Here is a 19,308-nt window from a genome sequence, read left to right on the forward strand (position 1 = left end):
TCTGGTTAAAATGGTACTGTATGGAACGCTGTGTACCGTGTCAATCCCGAGCGCCTTCATCTGGTCGGCTCTCTTCTCCGCAATGGTCAAGAACTTCTTTGGGTCTGATAGAGCATCCACAATAGCTGCAACACACAAAATGCTTTATTAAGAACATTTTATGTGTGTGTGTGTGTGTGTGTGTTGGGGTAGATTAATTGATTAAATGAGTCCTTTAGGACAAACATCAGTCAGTTTGTCAGCCAGCCAGCTTCTTCTTTAGTGGAGTGGTTAAAAAAAAAAAAAAAACTCCCAAAAATCCCTCCAAACTACTTTTATGTCACAGTGCCTGACTGGAGATCAGAATTCACAAGATAATTCATTTTGAATCAGGGGTAAAAATGCTTTGCGGAGTATAAGAACAAACTTGTGCGTGCAAACATTTAATGAGTGAGTCTGAATATTTCTTTTTTTTTTTTTGCAAACGTATAAAAAAAAATCATTTGGTTTGAGAGGAAGTGATTTATTTCCAGCCCCTCCACCAGCAAAGTGCTGTTCATCTGTTGTGGATGGGACTCTGGTGGCAGATCTGGTAGAAAGCAGCTAATGGTTCCTCGGCGGAAGCCCCCTTGGCTTTATTTAATGACAACTCCAAATGTCCTGCTCATTCGTATGCCTCCGCCTGTTTAAAACCTTCTATTACAGCAGATTTGCTGTCATCATCATTTGCGGCAAGTCATTATGCTGGAAACCAACCCAAGGCAGAGTGAAGAACGCAGGAGAGAGGCGCCTCGCTTTACTTTTCCCTCCCTAAAGGCTGCTGACGCCAGTTTACTACCAGTTGTGAATAAAAGCAGGGCAGTAAAATGTCTGGCAGTTGGAAGAAAGTTTTAATGTGTCGTGAACATGTAACAAATGTTTCGCTTTTAATGCCTGTTTGATTTCCTCACCTCCAAAGCCGTCGGGTACGTAAGTCTTGAGGATGATTTGGCAGAAGATGGTGGGCAACGAGAGGGGCTTGTTCCCCTCGTTCCTCAGCGAGATGTGGCGGTAGCCGGCCTGCAGCCCGTCCAGAGGAAGGATGCGCTGGCCAATCAGCTTGTTGTTGTCGTCATAGACAGCGATGCGCAGGACTGCCAGATCCGGTAAGATCACCTGGGAGCGAAGGATGAATGAGGATGAATAAAGAAAGAAAGAAAAATGATGAGTGTACAAAATAAGAGTCACAGCAGGAGGGCCTGAGTAACTCACTGTGGTGTGAAAATAGGTGTGAAAACTATTCCACAGTAAGTCAGTGGCCTCATTTAAGCCAACGCAGCATCATTAAAGGGGAAGGTCAAGACTGAAAGTGCGGGGGACACTATCAGGGGACGGTCACAGCGTGATAGCAGGAGAAGCACGATAGCAGAGCAACATGCAGCGTATCTTCCTAGTGACAAGGCCGTCTCCTCAGTTGGTACACACACGGGGAGCACACTATATCTTGTATATATATGTGTGTGTGTGTGTGTGTGTGTGTGTTTGTTGATGAGCTTCTGTGAGCATTCCTCTGAAAAAAAGAGTGTGAGGGAGCGAGAGTCTTCACTGGCCTCGGAGATAAGTGAACCAAGAGAGGAGGATGATTAATACCTAGACGAAGGGGAAGGTAAAGAGATAAGGCAGCAGAATACTCGCTAGAGATGGATGGGTGGAAGCACATGCGCGTGCGTGTGTGTGCTTACGCAAATGCAGTCTCACACTGTTTGTGTGTGTGTGTGTGTGTGTGTGTGTGTGTGTGAGAGAGAGAGAGGGGTCTGGTGGGGTGTGTTGTTGGCTCTGAGTCATCTTGAGAGCAGTGTGTCTCTGTGCATGCAAAAGGTGTGGTGTTTGAGGGCATACGTGTTTGTGTGTGTGGAATTTTGATAAAAAGAATCTCGCCAGCAGCTCCGCTCGTGATGCTTCTCATTGATAGCGTTGATAGCGATGTGTATGTGTATGTGTGTGTGTGTATGTCAGAGAGAGAGCGAGAGAAAGAGAGAGAGAGAGCGCAACACTGCAGGAGGCTGTGACTGATGGTGTGTGTTAGGGAGCTGGAGTCACAGTCATGGCTGAGAGACTTCTCATTCTGCTGAGAGCAGCATTATTACACGCGCACACACACGCGCGCGCGCGCACACACGCACGCACACCTTTCTCCCTTTCTTTAGCTCTTTAGATGCCCCTTTCTATCTTCTATTCTTCCATCTCTGACTCTCTCCCATCACGCCTTACTTCTCACATCATTTTCTTCCTCTCAATGAAACCAAACACGGTCACATCACAAGCTTCAGTCTTCTGCTTTCTCACTATTTTGACCCCCCCCCCCCACTGCACTCGTGCACACACAGGTTTTTCAGACTCCTTAATAAAACTGATTGATCCAGTTCACATCGTGAGGAGGTGAGGAGTTGTTTTCTGTGTCCTGTGTTGTCAAAACAGCACCAGAATCTGGTATCTTGGGCTTGTATACAACCATCTATGGCTGTGGTAAAAAGAAGCATGGAGGACAGGGACAGAGCTTTTCACTGCTTTTCAAACCCAATGCAGATTGACGGATGTTTGAGCGCCACTGCTTGAATGCGTTTTAAGTTGAATTCATGGCTGAGAAAAAGACAGAAGTTCCCAGCAGAGGTGACAAACTTTGATTCCCTCATGTAGTTTGTTGATAGCGGAGCCTCGTCCTATTGTGAGAAGCTGCTGACCGCAAAATCAAATCAGATCGCGAGCACAGCCAGCACATTTGTTGCACAGGCCTGTATTCGCTTTCTGCACACTCCCCCCCCCCCAACCCCTCTCTCGTGCCTGTTGCTACCTTTCTGAAGACAAAGGGCTCCTCGTTGTAAGCTGGGTTCAGTCCGTTGTTCATCACCATGCGTGTGCGAAACTCCTTCCTGATGGTGTCTGTGGGGAGTCCGTACATGTCCACCTCCACGTATGTGCCGATTTTCTTGTCTGACAGGAACTGTCCAGAGAAGACCTGGAGAGAGACAGACACAATTGAGGGATTTTACAGGAATCAAAAGAAATAATTCCATCCCTGATGTAGGTTAAGTCCACATCTGTTGGTTCGACTGTTTGTCTACAACGTAACGCAACAATTGATTTGCTTCAGCCTTGGTGCAGGAAGGGCTGACGACAAACCCGAGGTTGAGGGGGAAAAGTCTGTTCAACAGTAATAAACTCTCATCATTAAGTTTTTTTATATCATTTCACAACACTCAAGTTTTGTCGACAGCAAATGAAAAGATGCCTGAGATAATCAAGCCTGAATTAAGTGACATGTCGCTTATCTTTTTTTTTATAGCCCGATTAAGAGCACAGATGGCGCTTTCACTAGAAAAATAAATCAGCGTAAAAGTGCAAAGTAGAGATAAGAGACCTGAAGAGGCCTACATGAGGATTCTGCTCTAGAGAGCAATTAAATGCTGATTTGGTGACTAAAAAAACGGAACAAAACAAAAAGAAATGAACAGAAAACAATTAGTGACATATAATTATGTAAACAATCTACTGAAGGATAAAAGAACAAACAAAGGAACCATCATGCCGGTCGTGATTGGATTGGGGACGTGACTTATTATCTGGCGTGGTTGATCAAGAGCTTGACTGTTCCTACAGTATACTCCTGGTTTGTGGGATACGTTGTATTGTTTTTATGCTGCAAAGTTGCTGTTTTTTTTTTCTTTCTGATTAGCTCTCTCGTGTCTCACCTGTACACTGCAGGTTGCAGCGATGACGCCGTCCACAGGCGTCTCTGAAAAGGGGTCAAACATCCGGTCTGATCGTCTCATGAAGTCAGGCTTCTGCAGGTACCTGACACACACACACACAGACACAAACACACAGATGTATATGAGGAAAACACACACACACACACAGAATCCCATTTAGATCAAATAAGGGAACACCGATGTTATAAAAAATTCCATATCTATTAGGGTTAAGGAGATCCAGCACAAGGGGATACTCGGTGCGTGTGTAGCGTGAGCTTGTGAGTCAAGGGGGTGGGCTAATTGACATTAGTAATAATAGGTATCTGCCAAAAGCCCTGATCTTCCCACATATGAAATTTCAGGCATTAGCAGCAAAGTCTCTGTCCTCAGGGGAGGTATTAGAGCTGAGGGACTGAGTCGGCAACGGCGAGTGGAAGAGACAGATGACTGCAGAGAGCCTTGCAGCCCACTGAAGAGGAGCTTGCTTTTCCAAAGCACTTACAGGCTCTCTGAGCAGATAGTAACTGCAGTCGCCGTTGGCAACCGCTAATGAGATGTGACAAGGTTTAATTGATGAGCTTGTGAGAGGGTCACAGAAGGGAGGAACGGAAGGGATGGGAGTGAGTTAAGGACAGGAGCGAGGAGGTGTTCTCACCCGCAGGAGCCGTTGTATTCAAACTTTCCCTGGTTCAACTGCATGGCCAGATCTGAGAGAGAGGGAGAGAGGGAGGGAGGGAGGGAGATTTTTGGGTTGTTGCATTATCCTCAAATATCATATCTACAACACACATAAAGACACTATTCAGTTATATTTGTTTCTACTTTTCTAAACTGTACGAGAAAGACAGAGAGAGAGAGAGAGAGAGAGAGAGCAAGAGAGAGACTTTGAACATTTTTCCCTTGACATCTCTCTCTCTCTTCCTCCCTCTGACCATCCTCCCATCACAGGAGCAAGAAGATCCATCTCTTGATTGTGGAAACCCCCCTCCAGCCTTGCACATGCCCGGCTCCCATCAGGCCATATGGTCGCTCCCCTTCGCCTCTGGTCATGGGGCAACAGCTGTTTTCCAACAAGCTTCACTCTCCAGATCCAGAGTGTTTGAGGCAGTGAAGGTTTTTGAAAATGTTATATATGCATGTGACTGAAGCTACTTTTGGGGACCCAAACAAACGCCACGACCAGTTATTCAGGTCTTGAGTTCATTCCTGTTTTTTTTGTTTCTTTGTTTGTTTTGCTGAACTAACCTTTAACCTTATGAAGATCCAACTGTATCTTAATTCAATACAAATATCTCTTATTTCTGTTTCCTGCAGCTTTTGGTTATTTTAAATTTATAAAAACATGCAGGACATTGACATAACACAAATCAAAGTGCAACAGCACCTCTCTATCATGATAAAAGTGATCAACATTCTGATAGGTGAAGGATTTGTGGCAGAGCAGTTTTATTATATGCTATGTTAACCAGCTGTACCTAATAAATTGGTAACGGAGTGTGTATTTCTCTACTGAACGAGGCGTATCTGTATGGGTGTATGTGAGGTCAGAGGTCCTAGTTACGTGCTGTGGTACCTGGGGTCTGGAAGTTGAGCGAGACCATCTGGCAGCCGGCGTTCCAGAAGATCTGAGGCATATAATTACTGGAGTCCACCCGGCCCCCTTTGGGGTAAATACGGCTCATCTGACGCTTGTTGTAGCTGCGCCGATGCTCAGGAAAATTCAAACAAAAGAGGGAGAGCATGTGTGTTCCAGGATTTGAGTGTTTGTGTGTCAGATAGACTGCAGGACTATTTTTAGTGTGAACAGCTTGGGTCATGCAGTCCCACTGGAGAGAGGGTGGGGGGGGGGGGGGCGAAATGTATGTGTGTGTCAAGCCAAGTGACACGGGCCACGCTAGCCTCCAGAGGACAACAGTTCTGTTCCGACGGCAGAGCGGAAACACACATGGCGAAAAAACATCAGCTCTGACCCGTTGTCCAGCTCTCATTTAGGTGACCTCGATCTGATTAGTTAGTAACTCAAGAATAACTGCGCCCGTCACACAAGGAGAGGTGTTTCCCTTCTCGTGAGTCTCCTTCGGACTGAAAGTGATGCTCTCAATTTGAGTTATGCAGACCGACCATTACAATGAGAATATCTTTCTTACTGAGAGGAGACACATCTGTACTGCAAAGTGTTTGAAATTTCAGTTTGGGTGTAGCTCATGTGATCAAAGGATACTTGACGAACTCGATAGCGTTGGTCTTCAGGTAGCCCAGGCCAACAGACTCATTGAAAGATGACATGTTGTGGTGGATGTTCCTCTCTGGAAAAGAAGTGACGAAGGAATGAAAAGCTGAATTAAAATATATCATATAAGATTAATCTGCACATAAAACACATTACTACTCGAGGAGAGAGTACTGGTGTGTGTGTGTGTGTGTGTGTGTGTGTGTGTGAGTGAGAGTGTGTGTGTTTACTACCAAGTATCATAGCATTGCTTCCCCCAAAAGAATGTAATTCATCTTGCAGCAGCTCAAGATAAGATGTCTTACGATTATTATGATTTCTTTTTCTTCAGAAAAGGTTAAGGTGTGACCGTGAAAGAGTCTAAACAAGTTCAGCTACATGTCAAACTATAAGTGTTCTAGTTGAGTTCAAATCCAAAGGTCAGTAGATCGTTGAATGTATTCTTGAGTACAGAAGACTTGGATGATATTGAACAACGTGTCTGAGATCTGGGTGTTGGTAACTGGTTGCCATGAGCCCCTGTAGTCACCAAGGAGTCTCACAATGGTAAGCACTTGAAAGGCAAATGACATTTTTTGGGGGGGGGGGTACACACTTTAAATATTTCTTATGCCAAATTAATTTCATATCTAAAAATAAACGATGACTCCTGTTAAAATGTTGAGGACACTTCTGGGAGGTCAACGCTCACCTTCTGCCACATCAAAACCCTGGAACTTGACCGGCTGGGCGTAGTTGACCATGGCGGAGAGGTACGGGTGGATGTTAGTGGTGGCTCCCACGTAGGTGTACTGTGCTATCAGAGCCTCCTCCAAGTCTTCAGCCACCTCCCCACCCTGCTCAGGACCACACACACACACATAACACTTGGAGGTATGAGCTGGATTCGTCTAACCCAGACATCATATTAGGTTGTTTATTTTACTGTGACTGACTGTGCATGTGTGTGTGTGTGTGTGTGTGTGTGTGTGTGTGTGTGAGAGAGAGAGACGAATCAAGGGGAGCAGGTGTATGCTTGCCTTCTTGTTATTGTCTTGGTCAGATGCCTCTGAGATATCTGTGGCATCTGTTGCTTCCGTGGCTTCAGAAATCTCTGTCACTTCATCCTCAGGCACCTGAAAATACACACACACACGCACACACACACACAGCTCTGCACAATGACTAAGGATGCCAACAACAGATTTTTCAGAACACATGAAGCCTGTAGCCGTCTTTTCATTTGTAGTTTTGAGACTTCCACCCCTGTAGTCTGCCTGCTTGGTTTGAACACAACATTTTCCATCCGCTGTTCATTCTGTCCTGCGTTAAAAGCGAATTGTGTTCATCTATTAGACGTAAAATTTGCGAGGGAGAAAATCATTGCAAAATCACTCCAACAACAACTGCAGCGTATTGCTTCAGTCGCATAAATTATTACATCACATTACGTTCCATGAATTAAACTGCTCAGAGATAAACTAGACAGAGGGATTGGAATAATTAAAGGCTGTGGTATTGATTAGTTCTGGAGTTGTACTGACTCTATCAGTGTTTAATGCTTGTGTGATTAATTCTGACTGTTTGGCCCTGACCCTGGTGTCACATGTGTATGAGGGAGGTATGAAAGAGCCCCGCGAGCCCATTTCTGCGCTTCATTACAGTTGAGACTGATTCCCATGCCACAGCTTTTACTGTCCAACCTTTGAGGTTGTTTGACTGAGATTTAAAGTGTTACCATATATTGTACTTACAATTCATGTCAGAAACTCCTGGAAGTCCTTTTTCTTACCTTTTGCAATGTTGTTGACTTCATTAAGCTTAGTTAGCATACGCATAACAAGTTAGCATTACATAAGATTACATGAGCTTCCACACACAACCTATACTCTTAATGCAAAAGTCATGTCACTTTACCTTCTTGATACTGTTGCTGCGTTCCTCCTCTTTCCTGGAGCTAACGGTGTTACCCTGAGACACACTGTTAGCATCTTTCTCACTGGTCGCCTCTGACAGACTGCTGGGGGCTTCTGAATTCACATCCTTGTCTTCAGGCTCCTTTTCTCCTGCACGCGTGCGCACACACGTGCGCACACACACACACACACACACACACACTCAGAAAATCAAACATCTAACACACAATATCTCTAAACTTTCACAATATTTTCATTAATAAATGCATTTAGTCATTATTTTTCACAACTTACGACACTCTCAATGTCTTATTTTCCAGTGTACAGTTGATCCAGACAACTGTGAACATTTTGCTGCGCGTAACAAACGTCAAGCTTGATACTGGTACTGGTTTAATGTCAGTCATTCACAATATGGACTGACCATTCTCTGTGTCATCTTCATTCTCCTCTCCCATAATAATGGCGGGGGTGTTGGTCTCTCCGGCCTCCATGTGTTTTTTAAAGGCCTCAAGCTGCTCTGTTTGATATAAACACACACACACACACACACACACACACACACACACACACATGGAACATGAGAAATCTTCCACTCACTAAACATGATAAATATATTTCACTTGTGGGGTACATACTCTGTTCCACTTCTGGTTTCAAACGTTTGTTCTTGATGAGGATTTTACGTTTGAGGTCGTTTGGAGAGGGTAAAGGGCGTCCGGATTCAATCTGTTTAAAAAAAACCCCGTTTGAACAGTTAATTATGCGCAGCTATTATCCAAATCTAATAAAGAGAGGAGCTGTTGATCAGGAAGGGAGTATTCACCAGAAAGTTCTCCAGAGGCTGTTTGAGGAGGAGGTCGCCAAAGATCTCCTCACAGTACTTAGCCATCTTGTACTGTTGTGGTTTACTGGCAACACACAAACACACAAAGTGCACTGACTTCACCCACAGTGGAACTATACAGTAAACGACTTAGACAACACAATATTTGTCACGTCACTCTTACGAATTACTGATTTCAAACAGTACCTGCAATGGTTTTCAAAGGACAAAATAACAGGATAGTCTGACGTGACGAATGCGGTCTCCTTGATGGCTTGGACGACATCCTATTGGAGGGGGAAAAAAAGATGAACGGGGGATGAAGAGACGGCAAGAGGACGAAGCAGTCATGATAGACGCAATAATGCACTGTCAACACCAGAGGGCAGGCAGACATCATGAAATAATGTTGAGGCAACAGTGTGCGGACAGCAGTTTACTGCAGTGGGTGCTCACCTTGAACAGGATGTCGGTGCACATGGCCTTGCCGTGAGTGATGATGGGCTCCTGGTCCTCTCCTTTTCCATCCCAGCAGTCCAGCTCCACACACCTGAGAGTTGGAGAAGCACACAACGTGTAGGCAGCGTGACACATCACTTGTATGAAATCTCTTCGTTGTGTGTGTGTGTGTGTGTGTGTGTGTTTGCATGTATGCCTGAGCACCTGCATCCAGACAGCAGGACCTGTCGGTACATCTCCACAGACGACTTTCCTCCAAACTGTCGGCCCGTCAGGTACGTGTTGTGGGAGGAGCTGATGAAATAGTGGGCCAGAGGCTGATCCATATCCTGGTAGAGCTCCAGCCGGTCCAAGAACACGGGAGCGTTCTCGTCTGACATCAGGTACCTGCAGAACCCATCGCTGGACATGTGGCCTAGAAAACAAGCAGATGGAAGTTAGAAAGATTAAACATAGGAAAACGCAAACTCTGATAACAGAGGAGCCTGCTGGATTATTTACGTACAAAACCTCACAGAATATAAGAGGTCACAGCCCGAGTGCATTAGCACACAGATGGAAAATCTGCCTTTATAATTTAAAATGACACTCGCACTTGAATTAATCCATATGTTTCTCAGTTCTCCTAAATTGGATGGTTTACATTTCAGGCCTTCTCTTCAATAAGTGTTGCTCTGTAGACTTCTAGAATATGTGATGCCATGTAGAGCTTCATGAACTGATGAGGCTAATATGAATGGATTTATTAACTTAGATTACCACTACTTTACTTTCTATCTACTAGTATAACTGGTACTGCTTGGCATTTTTTTCTATCTACTTAGCTTGGATAAGTGGTTTACAGGAATCACTCCCTGGTCTTTGTTTATTTATTAATTTAATGTAAAATATCAATCAGCGGCTGAGATATTTTAACTGTATCTGAGCAGAGAAATATGTCCATCATCAGGGGCGACGCGCTGTAGCTGCAGGGTTGTACAGGCAGATGGCAGCAGAGCCTAAATCAACTCCTGTTTTCCTCCACGCCTCTGTTACCTCTCTTTTTCAGCTCGTCGTCTCTCTCGTATTTCTCGATGATCTGCATGGCTCTCTTAGGGTCGTAGAACGGGAACAGGATCTCATTTAGCCTCGGGTCACGCTGGTTCTGGTAGGCGACACACAAACGCACGCTGCATCATCCACACGATTGTTTAAACACACACCAGGATGAACAGCTGACCGATACAAATCCAGGAAACATCTATTGTAGCACTGACACACAGCACGCAGGCCAACACGGTGCAACACTGGACAGAGTTTCTATGAGGTTCATTTTGGAGGGAGAGGAGCAAATGCATTAAATACAAGACATAAACAAACATAATAATCTGGTATGAAAATTAATGTTAATAAACCCATTTTTTGACGGCTTTAATATTTTCTGAGGATATAATGTATAAAGGGTGGAATTTATTTACAAGCTGCAGCTTCAGCCAACACCTTTTTACTGTGGCTACGCTATTTGTTGTTCTCAATGTGTGTATTCCCTTAAAAAAAACGACTACTATGATCTCTAAGAATGATGAAGAAATCTGTGCTACGATCATTTTTACTTAATCACTTTTAATTATTATTCTAATTATTGAACAGTTGGTGGTTTGATACTTGCTTAAAAGCAAGGAAGCCGTTCTTGTTGAGATGATACAAAGTAGCTTCTTCTACAACAATGTCAAAGCATCCTGATGCTACTGGGTGAAGCGGGTGGGAAACCTCAACCAAAGCTTCAACTCCATCACCGGGCAGCACATTGGGTGTAAGGCAGCAAACACATGACTACACAGTGGAGGGACAAAGCAGGTATTTGGCCACACAGGAGAGCCTGGCCACACAACACAGACACAGACAGCAGGAAACAAGATGAGCCAAAGCAAGAAGCAACAGGATGGAAACTTCTACCCTCCCGTAGCCATGGCAACACCAATCAGACACGGGAAGGTGAGCCATGGTGGGGAGAGCATGGGGAAATGGGATGAGGGGCGGTCATGCAGACTAGGGGACTCAGATGAAGTTGCCCTTGTAGGTTGACTGGAAGTTAAAAATTTGTACGTCTCCTTAATGGAGTTTTAATGAGGGTCAGTTTATGCGCAGTCTGGGCCGGAGGGCAACTTCTACCCAGAGTGGGATGGGGGGAGGATGCGGAGGGAGGGTGGATGGGGGTAATGCATGGGGGAGTTGCAGAGACGGCCAAGCCAAATACACAGAGAAGTTAATGAATGATAAAGAGCTTACTTCATTCAGAAAGCTGACTAACTGGTCTACAGTTACATAATCAGTTTTGCTCCCATTGCTGCAAAGGAATTAATTAGAAAAAAAAACAAACAAACAAATTGTTATGCGTCTTAAAATAGACACCCTCACAATCATTCACACAGGCAGTCAGTTAAAATTAGAGAGCAGAACAGCTGTCCTGAAGGGGATCGTACTTAAACGTTTAACATCGTAATCATCGTGCCGCAATACCCACCCCCACCCTAAATGCTACCGTTAGCTAGAACATAATTAATGTTGAACTGTAGAAGCAGGTTAGGCTGTTCAGACAGAGTTAGTGCAGCAAGCACAGGAATGTTTGTCCTGGTTCTTCCAACAAGATGCAGGGAGAGGGGCGTACTTAAATATTGCTCTATTTAGGCGCACGATAACACAGGTACAGTAAAAAGAAGGGTACTTATACGTTTTTTTTAATGAGCAAGACTTAAAATACTACTATTATTCTGGATATATATTTGAATATCACAAATGAAGTGCAAGCAGGAAAAAAAAAAAAAGAGACTCACATCTTCTTGAAAAGTTCCTCAATATCTGTGCGAGGGCAGATCTTCTGTGTCAGCGCGTAGAAAATGTCAAACGTGAAGTCTGACGGCTCGATTTCATCGTTCTGTGGAAGAAACCGCACAAACATTAAATCAGAGCTCTAAATATAAAACCACGCAACAGAGGTGAATTGTCTAGACACACTGGAGCACTGGAGTGAACAGCATGATCTGACCTTTCCACTAGGAAGGCCCAGATCCTTCAGAGCCTGAAAGATTCCCTTCTCTGTCTTCCCTGATGCAAATGTTCGTGTAATGCTGCAAAGGAAAGAGAGACAGACGGAGGGAAAACAGTTGAGAGAAAGAATGCAATGGAAGAATGATGCTACGGAGGCCCAGAAGTTCAAACCAGGATGACAATGATAGGAAAACACAACAACAAATGAAAAAAACAAACACACACACACACACACACACACAATAGTAACTTCCAAATTGAAAACATCAGAAATCAACACTATCAAACAGAAACAGTGTTCGCCATGACGATGACAACCATGATGCGCTCTTATCGAGACGGGCGTTCAGTAGTCAGCAACACTTCTAGTTGTTTCAGGCAGGCAAAGTCGTGTTTCAGCGTTTGTGGTGTTTGCTAAATGCTGTCGTGTTGTTGGATTTGTTGTGTGTTCCATCTGTCGCTATGGTTTGGTTTTTTGCTGTTGTGCCTCCTATTCGCTGATTGTTTCCTGTTGGGTGCTGTGTTTCCCTACTGTCATGGTGTTTTTTAAGTTATTTATTGATGTGATTTGTTGTTTCATTTTGCTATTTCCTGTTGGTTTTTTTTTGATCTGCCGTTGCATTTTCTTTAAAGTTGTCCTGTTCGCCTATTTGTCGCTGCGCTTGGAACTACCGGGCCACCGTAGCTTGATAACATACTCCGTCAGTTTACGCTTACCCTCTTACAGGAATCTTCCCATTAACGTTGGTCAGGAAGCACATTCTCATCCAACTAAACAAGAGAAGGAAACACAAATACACACATTAGAGATCGGCCTGCAGATAACAGTAAACAAGATTTGACACTGTGGGGAGAGAGCGATGCAAAACACACTCACTGTTTCTTGAGGCAGGTCATCGGACAGACGTTGTTGGCTTTAAAGTTATGAATCACTGACCTCAAACCCTCGATCCATTTCTGCAAACAGACACGCACAACAGCAACAAACATGAGTGTTCAAGAAGAGGCGTGTCCACCCTTTCAGATGCTGACCAGCAAAAGCCTGTGCACGCAAAAAATAAATAAATAAACACACACACACACACGCACAACAGCTGGGAGGAACTCGAGTGTGCATTGTGTTTAGAAGTGGGTGCCTTTGGGGAAATAAACAAATTAATTGCCTCCTAATTCTCTCTCACACACACACAAGAACACACACAAATACACACACAAACACGGGTGAATGCCTTGACAAAAAGTTGAGGAACACACCCGCATGTACACTATAACAAACACAGCGAGTTGCTGCGAGCAGCGACGCAAACTAGGAGGCAGAGAAATCCTTGTAACTTCATAAATCCACAGAAGCAAATGTCTCCAACTCTCCCTCTTGGACACTGTGATTAAAACATTAAGCAGGATATCGGTTGCAGCAGGGGTTGTATGTTTGGACATGTGGTAGGTGTGTGTGTGTGTGTGTGTGTGTGTGTGTGTGTGTGTAATAATGCTGTGTGTGAAGGTGATGTAAATAACTCTGTCATGTCCTCAGGTCTGCTACTTAGGGCCACCAGCATGATGGGAGGTGGTGATGGTGTCATGGGGTGTGTGTGTGTGTGTGTGTGTGTGTGTGTGTGTGTGTGTGAGAGAGAGAGAACGGGAGGGGGACAGAAATGGCAAATATAAACGTGTTTTTTCGACCTGTAGGGGATGTGTGTGTGTGTGTGTGTGTGTGTGTGTGTGTATTTGTGTGTGTGTGGTTCTACATGTGTGTTTGTGCTTCAACCATCATCTCTCCCCGCTGTAGGCAGCTGCATGAATACCACTGGCAGCCCCGTGGCGTTGCAAACATCCTTTATAAAAGCCGTCACCACCAAAACACCTGCTCATGGAAAACAGTGGGGGGTCAAACAACAGATCAGGACTTGCACAAACACACATTTCTGCTCGGTTGGAAATTGTTGGTGGTCGCGAATTTTGAGGGACATTTTTGTTTCAACTGACATCTTTAAATATGCTGGATGAATGCTTTTGAGCTCTGAAGTGTGTGGTGACCCCGGCGGGGTGTTGTTTGCTTTCTTCAGCTTGAAAAGTGGAAAAACAACAATTATGAAGTTCCATCTTTCCTTTAGCTGTATCCAAAACTATTTGTGGGTTATTTTTTTCTGGATTGATTGGACTATGTGGCCGACAACTCCCGGACTCAGAAAACTTCCCTCTCATTAAGTTGTCAGAATACTTTTCTTTTGTTTGGCTTTGAGTCTTTCAATTCTTGCTGATTAGATAGATGAAAAATCCCTGTTTTCTTCTTTCCATTAAATGTTCTTCTTTGCCTCGAAGCTGTCTCTTATCTTAAATTCACTCATATAAATGATTTGAAGAAGGTTCTGAAGAAAAGGTTGGAGACATTTTACATTTTTTACAATCAACAATTCCCATGAATATAAAGTACTAGACCTGTCAGCATATCAGACTTCCACTATGTGGCCAAACGAACCAGCGATAACATTACTGTCATTTATCTAAATTCTAGAGAGTTTGTTCAAAATTCATTGCACATAGTAAATGAATAACACTCAAAATACGCGCGTATTGAGGCAGAGAGGCTTCAACCAGCATGACCCCTGAGGGCTGTCGAGTGAAATGAAAAATCATAACATACTTTATATGTTGTTTAGTTAATTCACTTAAATTCATCACACATATCAAATTAGGCTGCAACCAGCACTTAAAAATGTTTAATTTCAAATAGATTTTGGCAGATGCGACAATAAATGAACAGAGGTGGAAGGTTTTTATTTTGTGTGCATGCTTGTGTGCGTTTGGAGTGCTTCAGAGGTAATTATGGCCGTAAAAATCATGAATATGTTCCAAACACCGCCTCCAGAGCATGCCAGGACACAATTTTACAGGAAGTAACAATACAGCCAGCAGTTTTGTTTTGTTTTTTATACGAGTCCATAGTTTCATTTAATAAAAGCATCCTTTCTCTTTTTCAATTTCTGCCAAATGAGACGCAATCAAGTCATGGTGTTGCCCACTACTGGTCACTCTCAGCTCTCCATCAACAAGCTGCATGGGCGTTAATGTTTTGATCTCATAGTTCAGGTCAAACGTGAGTCTTTAGCGTCTCAGGAGTCAAACCTTAATGGGACATAATGGTCAGGCGGGTCAGCGATAAACATGTGACCTCAACAACCGTCAAGGTGTTCATGACACCAAAGGAGGTGAAACACTGGACGCCGACCAGTTCATTGCTCAGCGCTACACCAACTCCTACTCCAAAGATTTTAAAAACGGAGCCAAACCGTTGCACTGCTGAGTAATGTTAGTGATTATGATGAATATGTGTACTGTAGTTATTTTGGGTCATGTCCATGTACACTGACCTACTTTGGATTTTATAGGAGAATAAACCTCAGCTCTCAAGCCTATCTTGATCTGTCTAGATGTCTCGGTCCAGACCAAAGTGGCTGAGAGACGGACCGATGTTGTCATCCTCAGGACACCGGGAAAAACAAAACTCTAATGTTGTGACTTCACGAGTGAATGAAGTACACCTTTTGTCTCAAAAGAATAGAATTTAAAGAGGGAGGAGGGGAGGGGATCTTAGAGGGGGAGAAAAAGGAGAGAAAGAAGAGGAAGACAAAAGGGACAGAAAATAGCAGCAATGAACCATGACTGAATCTGCCTTGTTCTGGCAAATGAACCATTCACCTGGCAATTTGCTCAGTGTCTGGATAAAATATTGCTGTGTCTGGGCGGCTAAAGCCTTTATGAGCTGTGGAAATGTTAAATGAACAGAGCAGAGTTTACACTGGCTGTACTTTCAGACATATGGACGTATATATCTAAATGAATGCAGGCACAGTTGTCCTCTTGGGGCTGTGGAGGTTGCAGCATGAAGCCGCCGCAGTTCTATTTGAACCGAGCTGCAACCCCTTTGACGTTTTACACGGACATGAAAAAGTATCAAGTTTAATCCCAGGGTCTGCCAGTTCCTACAGCAAATCATTTTGCCATCTTTCATCCTTAGTCAGAGATTCAGAGCCAAAGCTCTCCGTTCGGTGCGTGCGTTACCCTGGCTGTGTCTGGGTTCTCTGCCACCATGAACATGAAGTTGAGGTTGACCAGGTCCGTGCCACTGCAGATGCAGATGATGCAGCCCTCCAGGTCTGCCTCTGTCTTTCCAATGGCCTCGAATGATGACAGGATCTTGGGGTCCTGAGAGCGAAAGACAGTTTAGCAGGTAAAGTGATATACAGATAAGAGGACAATCTCTGCACAGGTGTTCAATCATTTCAGAGACCCGGACATCCAGAACGCTAAAGTCTTAGTTTCCTACTCTGGTATTGTTGCAGTAAATAGCAACTGACAAACACAACCATCGACCATCGACCATCAAGAGCAAATAGTGATCTGTTCAGCCTTTATCTTGGTTGTTTGTCCACTTTTAATCATGGATATTTGCTGGTAACTTGAAGCTTTCACAACTCCTAGCTTGTTCAGATACAAATTACACCTTTAACCACCAAAATATCACAAGACTGGGACGTAGGGATGGACAGACGGATATTCCTCCTGCCACAGCTACTGTCAACGCAGTGAAATACAAGCCTGAGACATCGCTATTGTTTTTAGCTCACCTCACTTCAGTTCGATATGCAGTGACTACAAACTCCTCTTAAACTGGTAGCATAGAACACCCATGTTAACATTCTCCCACTGTCAGCTTGACTCCTCCTCCTCTTTTTTCCAATCAAATTTCACTCTGCTGGTATCGTCACAGTAAAGATGTATTCTTATCACATGATTGGATTAACGGCGAGGAGCAACAGGCTCTGCTGTTTTAAAACCTCATCCGGTGCCATTCATCTCTCCTGGCTCATTGCATTAGGTGAAACGGCTCTCGGGGCTTGTGTAACCACGTTAGCCTCTGAGGAGAAGCCCTCCCGTCAGTTTTTCCAAGTTACAGAACAACATAGAGGGTTTCAACAAACAGGAGGAGCAGCTATCAGGCCGCTCTATCTGTGTACGTGCCCTTACACTTGTACACACACACACACACACACACGTCAGCACAGAGGATCAAACAAACAGGCTGCTGCTTGCTGTCAACAACACAACCTGGTAATGGCTATGTACACAGTTACACATCAGTGTTTCCCATCAGGCTTTTGACTTTTAATGACGTGACAGGTCTGCATCCTAATTAGACTCATGCACCCCACACAGGAATTCCCGGAACAGCTTTCATAATTCAAATTGTCCACATGACGCCCAATACAAGGATATAATGTGTCATTGTAGAGGCTGAATTGCCTGAATCAATGTTTAATTTATAGAGTGCTGAGGTACCGCATTGCGACTAGATGCGGTTCAGCTCATCCTTTAGGATCAGTGGACGTTTGCGTTAATTTTGAAGAAATTCCCGCAAGAGGTTAACGAGATATCGCGTTGCTGTTTGGACAAAGTAACCTTGACCTCTGACCACTACAATCTTTGTAGTTCATCCCAGAATCCTAGTGGATGTCTTCACCAAATTGGAAGAAATCCCTTCAAGGTGTCCTGAGATATTGCGTCAGCTGCGACGGATATCACATACGTAGGGGGGAGACAGTGACCACGACTTTTGGCATTTATTGGAAAATTTGAGGAAGTATCTCCTGAGGTATTGCGTTAATTAGAACGGGACAGATGTCGCGTACATGTGAGGTGACAGAGCTCTCGACCTCTGGCCATCAATATCCTTTCACTTGATCCTTGAGTCCCAGAGGATGTTTGCATCAAATTGGAAGAAACTCCTCAAGTTGATGGACAACCAGTAACGGACTGCCTCTGCCCTCGGCAGTTTCCAGCACAGAGGCATAAAAAGGTTTTGAATTTGACAGAAAATGAGCTGAATAGTTGAGTGACTTGTTGGCAGCACTGAAAATCAAGAATGATGCAGCAAGTAGGTGCTTGGAGATCAGCTTTCTGTTTCAGAATAAGTTATTCCGACCGATAACTCTCACACCTGTGAGCTTTTCATCTCAAAGTGTGAACTCCTTAATGCAGTAGTAAAGCGCAAGACAGGGCTGCAGAAAAGTCGTTTCAGATACAACCGCTGGCTAAACCCAGTCAGGGCTGAATAAATATGGATGAGTTAAATATTTCATGGTGAACCTGACATTCAAAAAAAAGAGAAGCTCAAGAGTGAGAATTCAGCTGGTCGATGGATGTCACAGCTGTAATAAAGCATGAATAAGGTGCATGACACCTCCCCAGATTTGATCACGACCGTCACGGTGGGAGTAGGGGACTGGGGGGGGGCAGAGTGTGAATGTTGCGGAGGCAGAAGGCAGGAAATTGTCTTTTCTGAGGTCTCACCTTTGGGACGGCGCCAACACGAATGCTGTTGATGAGGGAACACTCGAGAACCTGGCCTTCCTGTAGCAGAGATACACAGGGAGGTGAAAGAGGAAGATGGAGAGCTGCTAGAACGCAGGTGTAGAGGGAGACGGACAGATGATTCAACGCCACGATCTGAACTTCAACACTTATTAACTTGAGGTTTATTACGAACCAAATGTGACCCGCGTCTCATTGCCATCAAGGTTCCAACAGCAGCAACACTTTTTCCTTTGCATTTCACAGTCAGATAAACTGTTAACACCCACCGGCTCCGTGTGGTGAGCGCCAGAGCCCTGCCTGCACCACTGCACAGGATAAGTAGCTATCAACAATGGATGCACGGATATTGACTTACTGTCTTTTCTCCGCAGGTTTATTTGTTCGGCACAGACGGCCAGGATGATGGTGCAGCATTGGAGAGGCATTAACCTTCAACATGTTTTGGAATATGACCATTGGTGGCTCATATTGATTCAAACGGCTAACAGTAACTGTAAGGTGTTTAGAATGAATAAGTAATTAAATCTGTATTCCTGAGTTCCATCGAGGGACTTTTCATACCATTATTAAAAGAATTCAAAACCTATTTCACATCCACACTGGCAGGCTCCTGAGTTGCACTTGCACTTTGGATGAACGCAAGAATTAAAATAATTCACTGTAACTTCTATAAGGGACCATTTTTCATTTGCTATTTGTCGGCACAGCCAATGGCATCACATTATCTCAGATAAACTCTGATTCGTTCGCTAAATTTATAACAATAACCGTCATTCGTCCCATGTTTGT

At 44.1% G+C, this 19,308-nt stretch overlaps 1 protein-coding gene across 3 annotated transcripts in view; it reads right to left on the bottom strand.

The window, feature by feature from the left end:
* Nucleotides 1-19,308, bottom strand: part of plcb4b (phospholipase C, beta 4b) — a 75,946-nt gene that overhangs the window by 9,648 nt on the left and 46,990 nt on the right. For all 3 annotated transcript variants that reach the window (XM_086188820.1, XM_086188821.1, XM_086188819.1), the window contains exons 6-29: nucleotides 18,496-18,555; nucleotides 16,207-16,350; nucleotides 13,025-13,104; nucleotides 12,865-12,918; nucleotides 12,146-12,227; nucleotides 11,934-12,034; nucleotides 11,389-11,446; nucleotides 10,156-10,264; nucleotides 9,325-9,535; nucleotides 9,118-9,211; nucleotides 8,869-8,948; nucleotides 8,662-8,746; nucleotides 8,474-8,564; nucleotides 8,260-8,355; nucleotides 7,837-7,985; nucleotides 6,960-7,055; nucleotides 6,632-6,776; nucleotides 5,932-6,016; nucleotides 5,284-5,408; nucleotides 4,366-4,417; nucleotides 3,708-3,810; nucleotides 2,810-2,974; nucleotides 930-1,134; nucleotides 37-125 (exon numbers count right to left, since the gene is read on the bottom strand). In XM_086188820.1, the coding sequence (XP_086044946.1) occupies nucleotides 37-125; nucleotides 930-1,134; nucleotides 2,810-2,974; nucleotides 3,708-3,810; nucleotides 4,366-4,417; nucleotides 5,284-5,408; nucleotides 5,932-6,016; nucleotides 6,632-6,776; nucleotides 6,960-7,055; nucleotides 7,837-7,985; nucleotides 8,260-8,355; nucleotides 8,474-8,564; nucleotides 8,662-8,746; nucleotides 8,869-8,948; nucleotides 9,118-9,211; nucleotides 9,325-9,535; nucleotides 10,156-10,264; nucleotides 11,389-11,446; nucleotides 11,934-12,034; nucleotides 12,146-12,227; nucleotides 12,865-12,918; nucleotides 13,025-13,104; nucleotides 16,207-16,350; nucleotides 18,496-18,555 (2,559 nt within the window). The remainder of the gene's footprint in view (nucleotides 1-36; nucleotides 126-929; nucleotides 1,135-2,809; nucleotides 2,975-3,707; nucleotides 3,811-4,365; nucleotides 4,418-5,283; nucleotides 5,409-5,931; nucleotides 6,017-6,631; nucleotides 6,777-6,959; nucleotides 7,056-7,836; nucleotides 7,986-8,259; nucleotides 8,356-8,473; nucleotides 8,565-8,661; nucleotides 8,747-8,868; nucleotides 8,949-9,117; nucleotides 9,212-9,324; nucleotides 9,536-10,155; nucleotides 10,265-11,388; nucleotides 11,447-11,933; nucleotides 12,035-12,145; nucleotides 12,228-12,864; nucleotides 12,919-13,024; nucleotides 13,105-16,206; nucleotides 16,351-18,495; nucleotides 18,556-19,308) is intronic.

This window comes from Aulostomus chinensis, chromosome 20 (genome assembly GCF_037954235.1).
Source record: "Aulostomus chinensis isolate RoL2024-O1b breed Wild chromosome 20, RoL_Achi_v1.0, whole genome shotgun sequence".
Taxonomy (NCBI): domain Eukaryota; kingdom Metazoa; phylum Chordata; class Actinopteri; order Syngnathiformes; family Aulostomidae; genus Aulostomus; species Aulostomus chinensis.